This window comes from Trichoderma evansii, assembly GCF_050947405.1.
Source record: "Trichoderma evansii strain SZMC 28006 chromosome Unknown GGI43scaffold_1, whole genome shotgun sequence".
NCBI lineage: Eukaryota > Fungi > Ascomycota > Sordariomycetes > Hypocreales > Hypocreaceae > Trichoderma > Trichoderma evansii.
Window position 1 is genome coordinate 2,445,512 of NW_028145205.1, and position 16,962 is coordinate 2,462,473.

The following is a 16,962-nucleotide window of genomic DNA, read 5'->3' on the forward strand; positions in this document are numbered from 1 at the left end:
TGGTTAGCTCGTGTTAGGTAAATTACGCCTAATATACTGAGTACAGCTGTATAATACCGCAATACAACGTACGTCTTACAGCTACATCTCACTCGGCACATGTGCATTTCTTCACCATCAAAGCTCCATTTTTTGAGCAAAACACTGCTCTTCTACATGATTTCTTCATCCTTTACATTTATCTACGGTTCTAAATCCAGGTACAAGTACACAGTAAAGTTCAAAAAGCCCCCCTTTTCCTTTTTCCCGCTAGACCCCTAATATGATGATGGTAAAAGTACATACAGTGGAAATTTTTAACATCTCCAGTGTCCACGGTAGAGTTGAGACTCGTAGAAAAAAATTAATAAAAAACAATAACACAGGCCGCCGTCTCCAGCCACGAAAGTAGCGGGGATTGTTTCCCGCTGCGCTGGTGAAAAGCGGCAGCAGCCAATCCGGACATGTCGTCAAGTTCCCGGCAGCGCCCCTTATCCCCATTTCCACTGACATCCATGTCTCCTCAATCTTTATGCTCGTTTCTTACTTCATAAGATTTCAATATTCGTAGAAATCACCTCTTAACGCCCGATCCGTCTTCTGAAATATCACGAAACGCGGGAGCAGGTGTGCCCGAGGGCGGATCCTCCTTCGGCGTGTCTGTCTCGGCAGGGAAAGGTGGCGGAGAGCTCGCCTCTTTGCCTCCTCCAAAGAACTTCTCAAAGTCTTCATTGTCGTCAAACGGCCGCTTGCCAAGAATTCGTACCATGTCATCACGGGAGAGAACCTCCTTTTTCAACAGCTCCTCGGCGATTAAACCGACTTCCTTCTTCTTCTCCACCAGCAGGTTTCGGCATCGAGTATAAGCTTCTTCCACTATCCGGTGCACCTCTTGGTCGATTTGTTGAGCGGTAGCCTCGGCAAATGGCTTCACCATGCGGTTCGGGTCATTCTCAAAGTGCACTGGTCCCACCTTGTCTGACATACCCCATTGAGTGACCATGCTGCGTGCCATTTGAGAGACCTTCTTGAAGTCATCACTGGCACCGGTGGTTACTGTGGGGAAATGTAGCTCTTCGGACACACGTCCTCCCATGGTCATGGCCATCCGGTCCATGAGCTGGTTGGTGTTCATCAAGTAGGCATCCTGAGGCAGGTATTGCGCATAACCCAGAGCGCCCTGGCCGCGGGGAATGATGGAGACCTTGAGGAGGGGATCTGCGTGCCTTAGGAACCAGCCACAGATGGCGTGTCCAGCTTCGTGATAGGCCACTGTCTTCTTCTCCTCCGGTCTGAGTACGAGTGACTTGCGTTCCAAGCCTCCAATGACTCGCTCAATTGCACGCTCAAAATGGATCATCTTGACGTCGTCTGCGTTCTCTCGTGCGGCTATATGCGCTATTAGTACTAAAGACCCTATCATGTACTTGTCCATTTTTTTTACTTACCAATCAGAGCTGCCTCATTCACAACGTTGGAGATATCCGCACCGGAGAAGCCAGGGGTCAAGGTAGCAAGTCGGCCGATGAGATGTTCATGATCTTCCTTGGTGACAATCTTCTTGAGATAGACCTGGAAGATTTCTTGTCGTCCTTTCATGGTAGGTCGGTCAATGTAGATGTGTCTGTCAAAACGGCCAGGACGCATCAGTGCCTTATCTAGGATATCAGCACGATTGGTACCGGCCAAGACAACGACCTGTTCTCGAGTGTTGAATCCGTCCATTTCGGTAAGAATCTGGTTGAGGGTAGCCTCGCGTTCGTCATTTCCACCGAATCCACGACCGCTTTCCTGTCGAGCACGACCGATAGCATCGATTTCGTCAATGAAGATGATACAGGGCGCGTTCTTTCGACCTTCAGCGAACAAGTCTCGTACACGAGAAGGACCCACACCGACAAACATCTCCACGAATTCAGAACCGGAAACGCTAAAGAAGGGGACGCCAGACTCTCCAGCAGTAGCCTTGGCGAGAAGAGTCTTTCCCGTTCCTGGGGGACCAGAGAGAATGGCACCTCGAGGAATCTTGGCACCCAGCTTCTCAAACTTCTCGGGCTGCTTCAAGAAGCTAACGAATTCCATAATCTCCACCTTGGCTTCCTCCAGGCCAGCAACATCACTGAACTTGACTTTGACTGCGTTCTCGGCGTTAAACTTTTTGGCCTTGCTTTTTCCAAAGTTGAACATGCCTCCAGCGCCACCTGCTCGTCCGCTCATAGACCGCTGTGTCCACAAGATCAAACCGATAAAGAGGAGAGTTGGTCCGAATGCCAAAACCAGGTTGCCAACAGTGCTGCCACCCGCTTCGTAGCTGACAGGTATTCTCTCAGATGGGGGGATGCCCAGTTGATCCTGCGCTTCTTCAAGCTTCTTCTCAAAAGACTCAACGGATCCAATCGAGAAGATGTACGTTCTTCTGGCGCCATTTCCATCAGATGTTGACTGAACAGCATCAGGGTGCAGTTCCACACGCACTTGAGATCCATTGACGACAACAAGTTTCTGTACAAGGCCCTTGTCCAAGAAGGCCTTTCGTAGCTCCTGCCAGGTGATTTCCTTCTCAGAAAAGGGTCTGCTGAATGACTCGATTGCCCAAAGCGTAATACCCAGGACGAGACCGGTCTGAAGGGCATCCATCCACGAGTTCCTTTCGGGTTTCTTGGGGTCTGATCCTTGCTGGTTAGATTGTGATTCGCTAGAAGCCTTGTGTGATTGGCTTGCGCCTTCTTTCTTCTCTCCATAGTTGTGGTCGTTCATTTCATTGGTGTTCTGATCAAACATGCCCCGTTTTCCTTGTTGTTGCTGTTCGACCTCCCACTCCGCTACTCTTTCAGCCATGATGAACACGCATCGCATCAGCCGGCCCTTGTCAATTATTGACAGGTTGCCAGGTCCCTGGCGCATCTTCTGTAGCAAATCTCGTATCTCGGCCGGTGCGCCGGTGTGCTGAAGCCCCACCAAAATGTCCTTCAACGTCTGCCTCTGGCCCTCGGGGAGCATCTGTTGAAACGACTCCAGCTGCGATATCTCTTCCTTGGTCAGGCGAATCCAGCCTTCCGGTAGAGGTGGCAAGGGCACCTTCTGTGGCTCTGACCCGCTCTCTGTCTCTGACTTTGCTTCATTGTGATTGATCGGTTTTCCAGAGTCGGAGTTTTTATTTTCATCGGGATGCGGGGTTTTGGAGGAGTAGTATCGCGGGAGGATGCCGTTGTGCGCAGACAATGCTCTCAGGGGAGCTGTTCTAGAGCTGGCGACAAGTCTTTGGGTCCTCTGTAAGCTGACGCTGGTTGAGAACCTCGCCAGCTTGGCGAGCTGGCTCGACTGGCGAAGATATCGTGACATGGTGGATGGCGGCGGTTTGTGAGCTTGACGGCGGATCCGCCGGTCCTGGTTTTATGGTAAATGCGCAATGCAGCGCAATCTCACTCGTTGCGCAGAATTGCGCTTGATAGCTCGGATATGACTATGCCAGGAAACAGATAGATGCTAAGAGAAAACTGAAATATTCCAACGCCACTGCGGACTTAGATGACACTACGAGACTGAAGCCTGCCGGCCGAGGGTCCACGTCTAATCCCGAAAATTGTACGGCATCACGTGATGTTCTCCGACGCTGCGCTGGTAGGCCCTCGGCGGATCGGGATTCCGCCCGTCCAAAACTCCGTGCTCTAATACTTTCCATGCCCATCTAAGGCAGTAGATTACTATTGCTCCAGTCATTTTATGTGTATCTATCCACTATGCCCGAATACAAAAGAACATCTGGAAGAAAACATCTGATATTTATGCACCTAGTTTGATGAAAATGGATCGTACGTTGCCATCGCCTTGTATCGGGACAGCTCGGCTGGATCCACCCGGTACTGGGATTTCCAGCAAACAGTCTTTGTCCCCAGCTGAAGCTAAATCTGGCCAGTCTCTCCAGACTTGCACCTCAGAGTTGGCTGAAAGATTGTGTTGGAAAAATCGTGATATGACACGGCGGGCCTGCTCTTTATCACCAATCTCCAACAGTATGGCTCTCGGCTTGAGGTGGCGTGCAATCTCCAATAGTCTTGCATAAAAGACATCCTCGTGATTCCAATTTACAGGAATCGGGATCTCATCTCTTGGGACCAGAGCTAGAGATGGTTCATATTTGCGAACAGAGTATCCAACTTGGCCACCGCCATAATTCCACGCTCGCCGGGAGATATAGGGAGGGTTGGACACCATCACATCCCAGTTACGCCCTTTTAGCTTCTCTATGACTTCATCTTGAAAGATGTCCTCCCGCATGACGCTGAGGCTGTGATTTAGCTCAACATCTGGGAGATGGCCAAGGCTGGTATTATAGCTGATATTGCCCCTAGCTAATTGTATAGCTTGCGTAGATATATCCACTCCAAGGACCTTTAAATGATCAAACTTCTGATAGAGTAAAGCATAGAGAAGCAGAGGTATACACCCTGTTCCTGTGCAGAAATCGACAATACCGAGGCCGTGTTTCGAGCCACTGATTTTCAAGCTCCCAGACTTGATTAGATCAGCAAGATGATATGTGTACGCTTCGGTCTCAGGTCTCGGTATTAGAACACCAGAGCGACATTTAATCTCGAGAGGCCCAAATGGCTGGGACCCCAAGATATATTGCAATGGGTAGCCTTGCCCCCTCTTCGTGCATAACCGTGCGAGCAAGCTCTCTTTGGCAGTGTGTGTAGTGCCGTGGACATGCTCTTTTAGCCATCGCAGCTCATTGATGGCAGATGGGAGGTCTCTGCACGCTGGGAGTAGTGCAGCGACATTGGGGGAGTGATGATTGGCCTTGCGGAAGAGCCATGGCGAGATTCGCGGCATTGGCTCTATTTAAGAAGATAGGCATATCTACTGGCTGAGAGCCAGAATTGCGGACGGCGAAATGCTGCGGCTAGTCTGTAGTTTTGGGTCGAGGTGCAAGCCATAAAAAATTAATTAGCCGGCCATTAGCCGATCTGTTCTATCAAACTCGCCGCCAATGTCATCCTCCAAGGCTACTTTCGGACTGCGATATTCATAAGCACTTTCAAACGATAATGGCAAGAGAACCCTTCTAAACTAGATTTTTACCAAAATAACTTCTTTTTTGGATTATCAGAGAGAATTTGCCTAAAAATTCCACGATACAACTACGCTCATCTTATACCCCAGCTTTTTTCGACGGTCCTCTTGGCGGTATCCCTTACCAGTGCAGCCTTGCCACGAGATTTCATTCTACGCGTTTCTGAGCGAGCCATCGGGCTTTCATAGCTGAAACCTCCTATTTCATCAAAATGAACGCTCCTGATCGGTACGTTATGAATTTTATCATTAGGTTTTGCTTTTATTTCTGTTAGATGCCATCCCTTGGCTTGGCGATGGACTGCTGGAACTGAACACCTTCACACTCGAATGCCAGAGCCTGTGAGGCTGGCCGGGACTACATCTTTCACTTCTGGACTATTATTACAGGCAGATGTAACCCCTCTATTGTATGCCTCTTAGCCCCCTATATATTCTGCCGTATGCAAGTGCGTGCCCAGCAGCTATAGCCCTTCGTCAGCTGGAAGTGATAGCTGCTCTCACTTTGAACTCGCATTCTCCTTAAAGTTATGGGAAATCTACGCAGCTGGAAAAATTTATTATCAGCATGTTCTCTACCTCTTTCGTTTTCCCACTTCCCCCCTACTCCAAAATTCTCAACACCACTTCATCAATGTTATCCTGTTTCCAATCATCTGCCCCCCTTCTAGTTTTCATTATTCTTTCTCCAGCTGTCAGCGGTCATGGCGGGATGCAACGCCAAACATGACAATCTTCAAGACAATCTGTTACGTCTTCCTTTGGTCTTCAATTTGTTTTATTTTCTGTCTTACATGATGATTTGCTGACCGTAGCCTAGTTTCGAGCTCTTCTTGCTCGCCGATGGCGAGAAGAAGATTGAGGAGAAGGTCTATTCTGGTAGGTGGATAATTATCACTTTTGACGACCCGGAACAGAGTCTAATATCTCTTCATAGGCATGTCTAACACCTCTGACTTTGTTCTAAAGAAAGAGGATCACACACTGGGCCACCTGCTCGCTGAGCACCTCAAAGCCCACCCTAACGTCTATATGGCAGGATATAAGAGTGAGAATTGATTTCAATGGCAAGCGAGATTAATTGTGCTAACCACGATGGGTAGTTGCTCATCCTAATGTCCCTGAGCTCTATATCCGCGTTCAAACAGACGGAACCATTTCACCACGCGACGTTTTCACGTCAGTATGTGAAAAGCTCATCAACCAGCTCGAGATGTTGTATCAAGAGTTCACTCGCGAGTGGGAGCTGAGACGAATCACCAACACTGGAGACCAGGGTAATATGCCATCGAATGGCCATTAAAAGATTTCATCAAATCGTCTCATAGACAGGCGTTAGGGGAACAGAAAGATTTGGGCTTTTGCATTTCGGTTTTGTTTGGACCAGGGGGAAAATGAGCTTTATATTATTCAACCAAGAATCTGTTTACAAGGATTTTAAAGCCAGCTTAAAACTGGCGATCCTTTCCAACAATCAGAAACTAATATTCTGATAAGACCATAGTGTTTTTTCCTTGTCATAAGACGCGTAACAATGAATATATGATTGCACAAGGGGGTAATATTGGTAATCATGTGCTGATATGAAAATAAATCTGCTTAAGCTCTGATTTCTCAAGCTGCGGCACCAACTGGTCCTTCTCCGCCAGGGATGAGCTATGAAGCTGCGTTAGCACATCTAATATCTCGCCAAGCAATGAGGGGTGGTTGGTCATACCATGCAGATATTGTTGCCGTTCAGCAGAATCTTAGGAAGCTTTGTGTGGTTTCCAGAGTAGTCGCTGGTGAAAGAGAAGAGTCAACACCACAATCTATAGTAGAGTCACACTGAAAACTCACAATTCTGTCACATCTTCCAGCACCATGTCTAAGGCCTTGTTAGATAAAGTTTTCCTGTTAATAATGAATGAATATGAGGTGTCCACTTACTGACGTAGTCGTCAAAACCCATGAGCGTGCCACTGAATTCTGCCCAAGGTGTCAATGCTGCAGCTAGCGTCTGAGATGAGGGCATGTGTTAAAACCTTTGTCTCCCTTCATGACAACCCATATTCTCGATCCGACACACTTGTCAATAAGCTCTGGGATGAGATGTCAGTGGCCTAAGATACAACCCAACATGAGGCACAGCAGAGGGACTCACCGAGGGGTAGCAGCTGTGACGCCATCTTGAAAGGCCTTCTGTATTGCCTTTCTAACTCCGCAAGAACAGTGGTGTGATATGATCTGATGAAGGTATAAAATTCCCACAAACTCAGACCCGGATAATCTTGCGGAAGATCAATCTCTCATTCCTAGTTCCTATGCAGCAGGCGAGCTGCCAACGCTAGGCAGATTGCAATAACCACAAAAAAGTCCAGCCCCACGACGGTGACTAAGCACGCATACAACATGCGTTTTCGCTCCTTTGTGCACCACCGACTAAGCGCGCTGAGACGTGATGGTTGCCTTGGCGGCCAATCATCACTATTCACAGACTCAGCTTCCACCCCGGTTCACTGCGAGGGCCTGTAACAAGCTGAAGGCTCGCAATGGGGTGTTGACGGGGCCCGGCTGTTGTCGAGGTGCATATTCAATAGCGGGCTTGGATGCACGCAAAACCCCCCCATTTCCTATTTAACCCGTCGTCGTCCGGCTGGGAGGCATGCATTCATGCCTGTTTACACACGCCGTTGGCTCTTCCAGAGGCTGCCTGCTTAGAGCCATGAGCTTCAACCCTCCCAATCAACTATGGAATTCCCAGTTTGGCGTTCGCTTCGGAGCGCTTGCGCCGCTGCGCCAAGAAACAAGTAATACTTCTACTGTATCTCAGTCGCTTCATACCTCTTTTTCTGTCCAAAGCGACGAGGGTTGGTCCCAGACCTCTGTAAACTCAACGCAAACAAGCGTATTTTCGGCCAGTGTTGTTCAAGACCCACTGTCGCCAGCATCAAGTTCAAAAGATGTCGCTGCTTTTGATACTCAATGGCCAACGCATGCTCAGCGGCCGCCGATTTCTCTCCCGGGCTTGAATGTCGCGGCCGATGCAGCTAAAAGCCTCGCCACACCTATTGGCGCTGGCACAAAGAAGGCTGTCGAGCCACCATTTACACCACTAGAGTTCAACATTTCCAGAGAGAAATTTCTCGCCGCTCGTGCCGCCGTTCCTGGCACTCCAGAGTCTCATTGGTCGTATGCCATGTACCACCGAAATGGTGAAAATGGGACCGTCGACAACGTCAAGGTCCACTATTGTGAAAGTAAATCCACCATGGAGCGCGTGTGCAGAGAGTATTTCTTGACCGAGGACGTCATTGGCTTGGATCTGGAGTGGATGACATATGCAAGAGCGGCAGATGGGCCCCGGCGTAACGTCTCTCTCATTCAAATCGCGAGCCCGAGTCGCATTGCCTTGTTTCATATAGCAGTTTTTAAGGACAATGTCAAGGACAATGCAGACTTTATACCGCCGTCATTTCGCAAAATCATGGAGAATCCCAAAGTGAGCAAAGTTGGCGTGAACATCGGACCAGACTGCACACGTCTCAAGAACCATCTCGGCGTCAGTGTTCAAGGCATATTTGAATTGAGCCATCTCTACAGAATCGTTAAGCATTTTCCGCACGAACGTCACTTGGTTCACAAAGGGCTGGTATCGTTGGCCTCTCAGGTCCATGACCAGTTACTACTTCCTTTATACAAAGGCGAGGTACGGACTGGCAATTGGATGAGGCGGCTTAATCCACAACAAATTGACTGTATGAGAAGCCTACTATATATAATACTTCTTAGGCAACAAAATGGCTAACTAATTACAGATTCGGCATCAGATGCCTATGCCGGCCTTCAGCTTTACTACGTACTTGAAGAGAAACGAAAGATGCTCGTTCCCTGCCCTCCCAGGCCACATCATGCGGAGCTACGGCTGCCCATTTCTCTTCCTGATTCTCCAGAAGAAGCTAAGAAGAAAGCCGATGCAATTGCTGCTTTAGCAGCTAAAGCAGCAGACCCTAATTTAACGAATACCATTCCTAAACCTAGGGCTTACAAACCTAGAGCTCCCAAGCCTAGAGTTCCATCAAAAGAAGCCATATCAAAAGAAGCCATATCAACAGACACCACATCAACGGAAGCCAAGTCACTCGAAGCTACATCATCAGAAACTCCGGCAACAAAAGCACCTACGCCATCTAAACCAAAATCGAAGCGCACATTGCCTAAATCTATACCTGTCGACACTAGAGATGCGCGGGTCATTGCGGCTGAGGTGCAAATGAAAGAGTATCGCGCAGCCAAAACAACCGAGCTGAAAACACCTGCGCCATGTCTCAGGGCGTATTACATATGGCATCGAAACGAGGACCTCTGTCCTGGTGATATCGCAGCGCTCCTGCGAGAGCCGCCGCTACTGACCAGCACTGTTGCACATTACGTTCTTGACGCTATTGGGGCCGAGAATCTGCCTTATCCCGTTCTTAGATTACACAAAGAGGTGATTCCTCATATTGACCTAAGCAAACCGTATTGGTACAAGCATGCAGCATTAGTTAAAGACTGTACAAAACTAGCAGACGAGATGAAGCGGGATACAGAGAAAGCGAACGAGACAAACGAGTGAAGAACATTGATAGACATCTGTAACTTTTAGAATATTATTGTAGTCCTGGTATATCAAGCCTGAAATGAAATTAAATAAACAAAGTCTATAACGCCAGCAATCCTGTGCCTCGGTTGATCTGCACCTTTTTGTCCTCTCCTCCGCTTACAATTCCCCATGTCTTGTCCCACACCACGCTCAACACCTTAGCGCCATCGCCAGCAGGAGGCAGCTTCTTGCCCTTTAGCCACTCTCTACCAATAGTATAGACGGGTTCGCTGACGTTGCCGTTGCCCTCGTCAGATGATGCAGTTCGGGTGCTACGCAGATCCCACACGCGACATGTGCTGTCGTGTGAGCCAGAGACTAGTGAGTAGTCATTCTCGGGGCAGGCAGCCACGGAAACAACCATATTGACGTGGCCTCTAAGGGTCATGGCAGCGGTTGCGGCAGCAGACTCTCTGGGGTCGAGTAGGGTGATGTGTCGTGCCGATGAACCAGCCGCAACCAGATTTGCGCCAGGGAGTGCTGCTGCGCAGAGGATAGGGTGCATGGTAGTGAGGCGAGATACCTCTTGTTGTGTTGTGAGATCGATCGTCTTGACTGTGTGGTCCAAAGAAGCCGAGTAAGCGACGGTCGAATCCTTGGGGTGGAAAATGGCGGCGGTGACTGATTCTTCGTGCAAAGGAATCATTGCCAAAGGTCCACGCTGAGCCGTAGAGCCAGCGTTGGACAGCTTAGCTCGCTTGGTGTTGTGAGCGGAAGGGAGAGTCTCGGGGTCAGCCTGAGGTGCTGTCCTCTTGGAAGCAGACCACAAGCCGATGCGGCCATCTGAAGACGCAGTCAGAATGCGTCGGGTGGAACCGTTAACATCGATGCTGTTGATATTCTTCGCATGCCCCCAAAGTTCCATGTTGGGCTTGAGAGTGCCAGAGAAACCATCGGCCGCCTCTTTGTAATCCCAAACCATGACCTTTCGGTCCAAACCAGCGGACGCCAGCTGAGTCGGTGACAGCCATCGTACAGCGTTGATGCGCTGAGTATGTCCTTCACCCTTGCCGCCAGCAGAGACGGCAATCGTCTTTCCAGAGGGATTCCAGATTCTCACTAGTCCATCATAAGAGGCACTAGCAACTCGATCATTCACGACAGCATCTCCGGCAAGCAGCCCAGCAGCAGAGGTTGATGACAAGACATCAACTCCGCTGACCCAGTCGTCGTGCTCAAAGCTAGCCTCGTAAACGGGCGGAAGAAGACTGCGAACATATTGGAGGGTCAAGGTCGTTTCTTGAGAAAGTCCATTTGATTTGAGATATTCTTCGATGCTCGTCTTCAGAAATGTGCCGTTTGCAAGGAAATCGAGAGGGACTGGTGATGAAGTATCCAGCATCGACTCGGAGTTCAGAATGCGGGAGAGGCCATAGCGCTTGATGTCTGCAATGTGTTAATAAATGTCAATTGACATTTTTCCTCTAGCCTATGGGATATATCTGGGGAATTTCTCACCTGCTGGCACGAGCAGTTGTCTCTTGGACTCTGGGAGGACGAGGTCTTCCTCGCTGGTGGTGAAGACGACCTTCACCTGAGCAGATGAGGCGTCCATTGTGGCAAGAAAAATTTAGAAAAAATTCAGAGCGCTTCTATAGGTGCAATAGAGTATAAAAATCTGCGCGACTTTCGGATTTCGGGAAATTTGAAGTTATGCTAGACGAAATTACCGTCCTGGCGCAAGTCGATGGCAGTGGTGTGCATAGATAGATTGAGAATCTCAAAAAATTTTGGAATGGGCAGCGCAGCCTTGTTACTAGCGGCTCCACTGCGGGGTTCTTGGCTGAAACAATGGACCAATTGAAACGAAGTAAATACAAGGCTGAAAGCGTGGTCTAATGCACGCTAAGCTGCATCTAGACCGCTTAATGATGCTCTAAGACGCCAAAAAGCACAACAGAGCGAGACAAGTAGTTAAAAAGAAGTGGGAAACAATCTGTGGACCAATATGTTGCTTGGCCGCTCCCAGATAAACTATCCTTGTCCTCCGGGGAATTGATCAGAGAGATCTATACTGGAGACGGAATAGTCAGCTTATACTCAGCTACATACCGACACACTTCGGAGCATCACAGACAACTTCCTACGTCATATTTGAGAGTTGAATAGATTCAACAAGCAGATCATGCTTGGAATAGAAAAGAGCATTTGTAGTGCAAAATAGTCTTGGCATAGTAATGCAGTTTGGCGTCACTGGCTTACAACTTGAGTACCGAATACAACCCAAACCGCCAAGATGGCCACAATGGCGATAGGCGGCGGCACTGCAGTGCGGAGGAGAGCCAATACCGTGACGATAAATGCAACTCTAGCTTCGGGTCGTTCTCCCATTGGGGGCAATGGATAAACTCGTGGGAACGTCCAAGATATCCCATCGCAAATGCATTTACACCAGCCAATCCGAACCTCTGGTCACTCGACCTCGATCTGCTCCCCCGCAATCCATGGCGTCATCCCCACACTGCTAAGGTAGTACACGAGATCAACTTGACACCTCACTTCCCGCGGCTGGCTTGCGTTGACCCGAAGTCTGCAGGGACATGAACTTAGAATATGCGGTAGCTGCTGCCCGCGGAAGAGGGCGCGTCAGTGGCTATGATGCTGAGCGGCGCTGCGTGGCGGCCACGCTAGGTGAGGAACCATTGCAGAACGGGCCATCGCTAATAGGCATGGAGCAGTAGGGGATGGAGGGGAAAAGGTAGCCCTAAGCAAGTATTCATAATGGCATAATAATATTGCATAGATATATGACATAAAAAGAAGCCCTCCCTTAGGTAAGCGGACGACACCCATTCTATGTGCCTTCTCCCGTGATCCGCATGCAGCAAATGCAGATATAAAACGCATACATGAACTTGCCGTACAGCGCAGTACAACAGCGCTCAGTTTGCGCTGTTAGTGGTAGCCCAACCGCGCGCTCCACTTTACGGCCTTGTTGCATAACCCCAGACCCGCCACCTTTAGCACCTTTAGAGAGTTGAGGTCCCCACTTTCTTTTTGTTGCACCCCTCCAAAGCTTCAGTCCAAGTCCCTCATCAAGTTCTTCTCCCCCTCTCGGCCTGATCTTCTTTTCTATCGCTACTGCTCATACTAAAGCCTCAGATTCGGCGTCAACTGTCCTTCGACTGTCTGGAGCCAGTTTCGGCGGTTCACCGTCTCAGCCATTGTCTTGCCTCGCTGCCAGCACCCTCTGCCGCACGCAGAACCATCTCCCACTTTGCCTTGAGCTCTGACGCCACCAGAACCAGAGCTACCAACTAAACCCAATCACACCACAATATCTCGCACCGAAATTCGGCCGTACTCAACAGAAGTTTTCTTCACTTTTCGTGGTAGCCAACAGTCCCGGTGAGTTGCATTCTTTCATTCTGCTGGCTTTTACGAGCGCAAAGGCTTACAATTACAATGTCTAGCTTGTGCGAACTCGCGCAACCCTAATATCTACGTCATCTGAATTGCCGGCTCGTGGCAAGGCTTCGCGCCTGATCTATCACCACTGTCAAACAACTCTGTGATAGGCTACAGTTCAGAACGACGCAATGGCCGACGGACACCCTGTTCGCGACATCAAGAACCACCTTCTCTTTGAGATTGCTACGGAAGTAGCTCATCGAGGTGAGTCGTATTCTGCCCCTCGCGGCCCTGGGTCACTTTTGCCTCTGCGCCCGTTCCTGCCCAATGCTAGGGCACAACATGAAGAGATTGCCTCGCTAACATGTGATTTACTTTACAGTCGGTGGTATCTACTCTGTGCTCAAATCCAAGGCTCCGGTTACTACTGCTGAATATGGCGATCGATACACGCTTATCGGTCCACTCAACCACCAATCGGTGCGCCCTCTACCTTGCAAAAAAAATTAATTAATAACTCAAAGTTGGGCATCAACTGATGACAAACAGGCCGCAGTCGAGGTCGAAGAGATGGAGCCCACCAATAAGGAGCTGGCCGCCACCATGCAGACCATGAAGGATCGGGGAATTGGCATGCTGTACGGCCGCTGGCTGATTGAGGGCGCTCCCAGAGTGCTCTTGATTGATACCAAGACGGCTTACAACTTCGTCAATGAGTGGAAGTCCGACCTTTGGTCTGTGGCCAGCATTCCGTCCCCACCTGATGACGATGAAACCAATGAGGCTGTTGTGTTTGGATACTTGGTGGCGTGGTTTCTTGGAGAGGTAAGATTTTTTTTCTCTCATCCCCATAACCCTAACAATGACGATGTTACATTCTCACTGCATCTTTATTTCTTGACATTTGATTGGCCGCCGCTAACATGCAAGTAGTTTGTATGCCACGAAAAGGAAAAGGCTGTCATTGCCCACTTCCACGAATGGCTGGCTGGCGTTGCTTTACCCCTTACCAAGAAGAGACGGATTGATGTTACGACCATCTTCACGACCCATGCTACTCTCTTAGGGCGATATCTCTGTGCTGGCTCTGTTGATTTCTACAACAACCTGCAGTTCTTTGACGTCGATGCTGAGGCTGGAAAGCGTGGTATCTACCATCGGTATTGCATTGAACGTGCTGCTGCTCATTCTTGCGACGTCTTCACAACTGTCTCTCACATTACTGCTTTCGAGTCGGAGCATCTCTTGAAGAGAAAGCCTGACGGTGTGCTACCCAACGGTCTCAATGTTACCAAGTTCTCGGCAGTTCATGAATTCCAAAATCTGCACCAGCAGGCCAAGGAGAAGATCCACGATTTTGTCAGAGGTCACTTCTACGGCCACTATGACTTTGAACCAGAGAACACGCTGTACTTCTTCACTGCTGGGCGCTACGAATTCCGAAATAAGGGTGTCGACATGTTCATCGAGTCTCTTGCGCGACTCAACCACCGGCTCAAGGATGCAGGCAGCAAGATGACTGTCGTGGCCTTCATTATCATGCCCGCTCAGACTACCTCGCTGACTGTGGAGGCTCTCAAGGGCCAGGCCGTTATCAAATCCTTGAAGGATACTACCAACATCATTGAGCAAGCCATCGGTCGTCGTATCTTTGAGCGGTCTCTCAAGTGGCACGAGGGTGACCCAATGCCAGATGAGAAGGAGCTCATTTCCGGTCAGGACCGCGTTCTCTTGCGTCGACGTCTCTTTGCCATGAAGCGCCACGGGCTTCCCCCCATTGTCACCCACAACATGCTCAACGACAGCGAAGATCCTGTCTTGAACCAAATTCGTCGGGTACAGCTATTCAACCACCCCTCAGACCGTGTCAAGGTTGTGTTCCATCCAGAGTTCCTCAACTCGGCCAACCCCGTATTGCCATTGGATTACGATGACTTTGTGCGCGGTTGCCACATGGGCGTCTTCCCCTCATACTACGAGCCATGGGGCTACACTCCTGCCGAGTGCACGGTCATGGGCGTACCAAGCATTACTACCAACCTCTCAGGCTTTGGATGTTACATGGAGGAACTCATCGAAAACTCCAGCGACTACGGTATCTACATTGTAGACCGAAGAATGAAGGGAGTTGAGGATTCCGTCAACCAGCTGAGCCAGTTCATGTTTGATTACTGCGGCAAGAGCCGACGTCAGCGTATCAACCAGCGAAACCGTACTGAGCGGCTCAGCGACTTGCTTGACTGGAAGCGTATGGGCATGGAGTATATCAAGGCCCGTCAGCTCGCTCTTCGACGCGCATACCCCAACTCATTCAACGGAGATGAAGAGGAAGAGGAGATTGAAGACTTCATCCGTGGACCGGAGCAGAAGATCTCCAGGCCGTTCTCCGTCCCTGGCTCACCTCGTGATCGCACTGGCATGATGACTCCTGGAGACTTTGCCAGTTTGCAAGAGGGACGAGAGGGCTTGAGCACGGAGGACTACGTAGCCTGGAAATTGCCGTAAGTATCTCACACCGTTTGGGTATGCTTCATAATACTGTTGACATCAGCTAACACGTTGGATTCTTAGTGAGGAGGAGGACCCCGAAGAGTATCCCTTCTCTTTGACTCTCCGAGCAAAGCAGCCCAGTGGCGTGGACCCAGAAACCCAAGCCACCCTGAACGGTGAGAGCTGAAAGCAAAGGCGTATTCATGAGTAGCGTACGTTCCAAACCGGCATTATATGGGGCCAGGGATGTTTTGATAGTGACTTTTGACTGCATCAAATCTTTTGATATGTGTTTTTGTCTCTCCCATAATTACGACCAGCATAATGTGGAAGCAAAAGCAGATTGGGTAAAATGAAAACAAAAAAAGCGGAAAGGCCCTGAAACAAGGGTGCTTGGGCGGAGAGAGTGGATGTATGTGACGGATCAAATATGGGTTTGATCGAGGTGAAAACAAAAAAAAAAAAAAAACTAAATACAATATTGGAAGTTGAATGTTGAATGATAGACAGCGTCATTCTCTACCACGTGCTATAGTGAAACACCTTTGCTCCACGATGTACATGACTAGGCTGTATGATATCACAGACACGTGCTCCGTTAGCACGAGGCGGGATGGGGATGCGATTGCTAGATAAGATGGCGATCCATCTAGCGCCGCAGCACCGTCGAGAGCCGATGCGGCTGAGGACCAGTGCCAGTGGTGGATCTCTAATTACAGATGCTCCGTAGAAACCCGCAAGTGAGGCTTGAGTTGTGTGAGAGATATATCCTATGGAGCTTCAAAGCGCGCGCACACGCTGATACTACTACTCGTACGACTCTTGCTGTCATTAAAAGGTACGATATCATCTCCGAATATCTGCAGAGAGGATCGATTGACAGGAGATGAGATGGGTCGTCATTATGCTGATGATATTGACAGGTACAGATATAAACGGTACCGTCGTACGAGAAAACCGTCCATGGAACGGTAAATGGTCGAATGAGCATCATGCGTTTTCTCTCAGTCTTTGATATGGTGGCCGAAGCGAGACCAGGGGTGGGATGCTAGCACTGACAAGCGAGAGAAGAGCAAATGGAGCCCGCGAACCCCCTGGGGATATTCAGCCATCGTCAAAATGGCGGTGATCGGAAAAAGAATTTCGATTGGGTGGGAAAGCTTTTTTTCTCTGTTTGTTGCTAGCGTTCAACTTCGACAATGGACAAAGTGGGTATAGAGCAGTTGCTAAGGCGAGATGGCGTCAGGGACGGGACAAGTGATGGGACGAACGGTGGGATGAAGCAGATTGATGAAGAACAGAGCGGCTAGTGAAGAAGAGACACGACGGACACCTCGGAGCGGATTAGCAGCAGCGGTGAACTGGGGACAGGGATAGACATGGGGGGCTAGTGCTGCTGTTGTTTGCTGGCATGGGGAGACGAAGATACGAGAGGCTGAGCG

At 49.5% G+C, this 16,962-nt stretch overlaps 7 protein-coding genes across 7 annotated transcripts; 3 read left to right on the forward strand and 4 right to left on the reverse strand.

The window, feature by feature from the left end:
- Positions 1-128: 128 nt before the first annotated feature.
- On the reverse strand, positions 129-3,525 carry GGI43DRAFT_391245 (peptidase family M41-domain-containing protein). Its single transcript, XM_083204417.1, has 2 exons — positions 1,428-3,525; positions 129-1,368 (listed from the first exon to the last, which is right to left on the reverse strand). Exons 1-2 carry the CDS (start codon positions 3,319-3,321, stop codon positions 554-556), a joined length of 2,709 nt encoding a protein of 902 aa, XP_083066414.1. The 5' UTR covers positions 3,322-3,525; the 3' UTR covers positions 129-553.
- GGI43DRAFT_391247 (S-adenosylmethionine-dependent methyltransferase) lies at positions 3,526-5,005 on the reverse strand. The gene has a single exon (XM_083204418.1). The coding sequence runs from the start codon at positions 4,813-4,815 to the stop codon at positions 3,763-3,765; it is 1,053 nt and encodes a 350-aa protein (XP_083066415.1). The 5' UTR covers positions 4,816-5,005; the 3' UTR covers positions 3,526-3,762.
- A 262-nt stretch (positions 5,006-5,267) lies between these two features.
- On the forward strand, positions 5,268-6,358 carry GGI43DRAFT_378776 (DNA-directed RNA polymerase II core subunit RPB11; the record flags this gene model as incomplete). The annotated part of the gene is made up of 4 exons (XM_083202743.1): positions 5,268-5,284; positions 5,876-5,934; positions 5,993-6,103; positions 6,159-6,358. The coding sequence occupies 4 exons, from the start codon at positions 5,268-5,270 to the stop codon at positions 6,356-6,358; spliced, it is 387 nt and encodes a 128-aa protein (XP_083066416.1).
- Positions 6,359-6,427: 69 nt separating this feature from the next.
- GGI43DRAFT_391252 (U6 snRNA-associated Sm-like protein LSm5) lies at positions 6,428-7,407 on the reverse strand. Its single transcript, XM_083204419.1, has 6 exons — positions 7,199-7,407; positions 7,080-7,136; positions 6,985-7,023; positions 6,895-6,922; positions 6,773-6,836; positions 6,428-6,711 (listed from the first exon to the last, which is right to left on the reverse strand). Exons 1-6 carry the CDS (start codon positions 7,221-7,223, stop codon positions 6,670-6,672), a joined length of 255 nt encoding a protein of 84 aa, XP_083066417.1. The 5' UTR covers positions 7,224-7,407; the 3' UTR covers positions 6,428-6,669.
- Positions 7,408-7,453: 46 nt separating this feature from the next.
- GGI43DRAFT_391253 (ribonuclease H-like domain-containing protein) lies at positions 7,454-9,743 on the forward strand. The gene is made up of 2 exons (XM_083204420.1): positions 7,454-8,792; positions 8,853-9,743. Exons 1-2 carry the CDS (start codon positions 7,700-7,702, stop codon positions 9,650-9,652), a joined length of 1,893 nt encoding a protein of 630 aa, XP_083066418.1. The 5' UTR covers positions 7,454-7,699; the 3' UTR covers positions 9,653-9,743.
- Positions 9,695-11,524, reverse strand: GGI43DRAFT_25343 (WD40-repeat-containing domain protein). The gene is made up of 2 exons (XM_083200859.1): positions 11,138-11,524; positions 9,695-11,065 (listed from the first exon to the last, which is right to left on the reverse strand). Exons 1-2 carry the CDS (start codon positions 11,232-11,234, stop codon positions 9,738-9,740), a joined length of 1,425 nt encoding a protein of 474 aa, XP_083066419.1. The 5' UTR covers positions 11,235-11,524; the 3' UTR covers positions 9,695-9,737.
- A 988-nt stretch (positions 11,525-12,512) lies between these two features.
- Positions 12,513-15,750, forward strand: GGI43DRAFT_25249 (glycogen synthase). The gene is made up of 6 exons (XM_083200846.1): positions 12,513-13,027; positions 13,093-13,294; positions 13,413-13,510; positions 13,580-13,855; positions 13,964-15,531; positions 15,602-15,750. The coding sequence occupies exons 2-6, from the start codon at positions 13,219-13,221 to the stop codon at positions 15,705-15,707; spliced, it is 2,124 nt and encodes a 707-aa protein (XP_083066420.1). The 5' UTR covers positions 12,513-13,027; positions 13,093-13,218; the 3' UTR covers positions 15,708-15,750.
- The last annotated feature ends 1,212 nt before the right edge of the window (positions 15,751-16,962 follow it).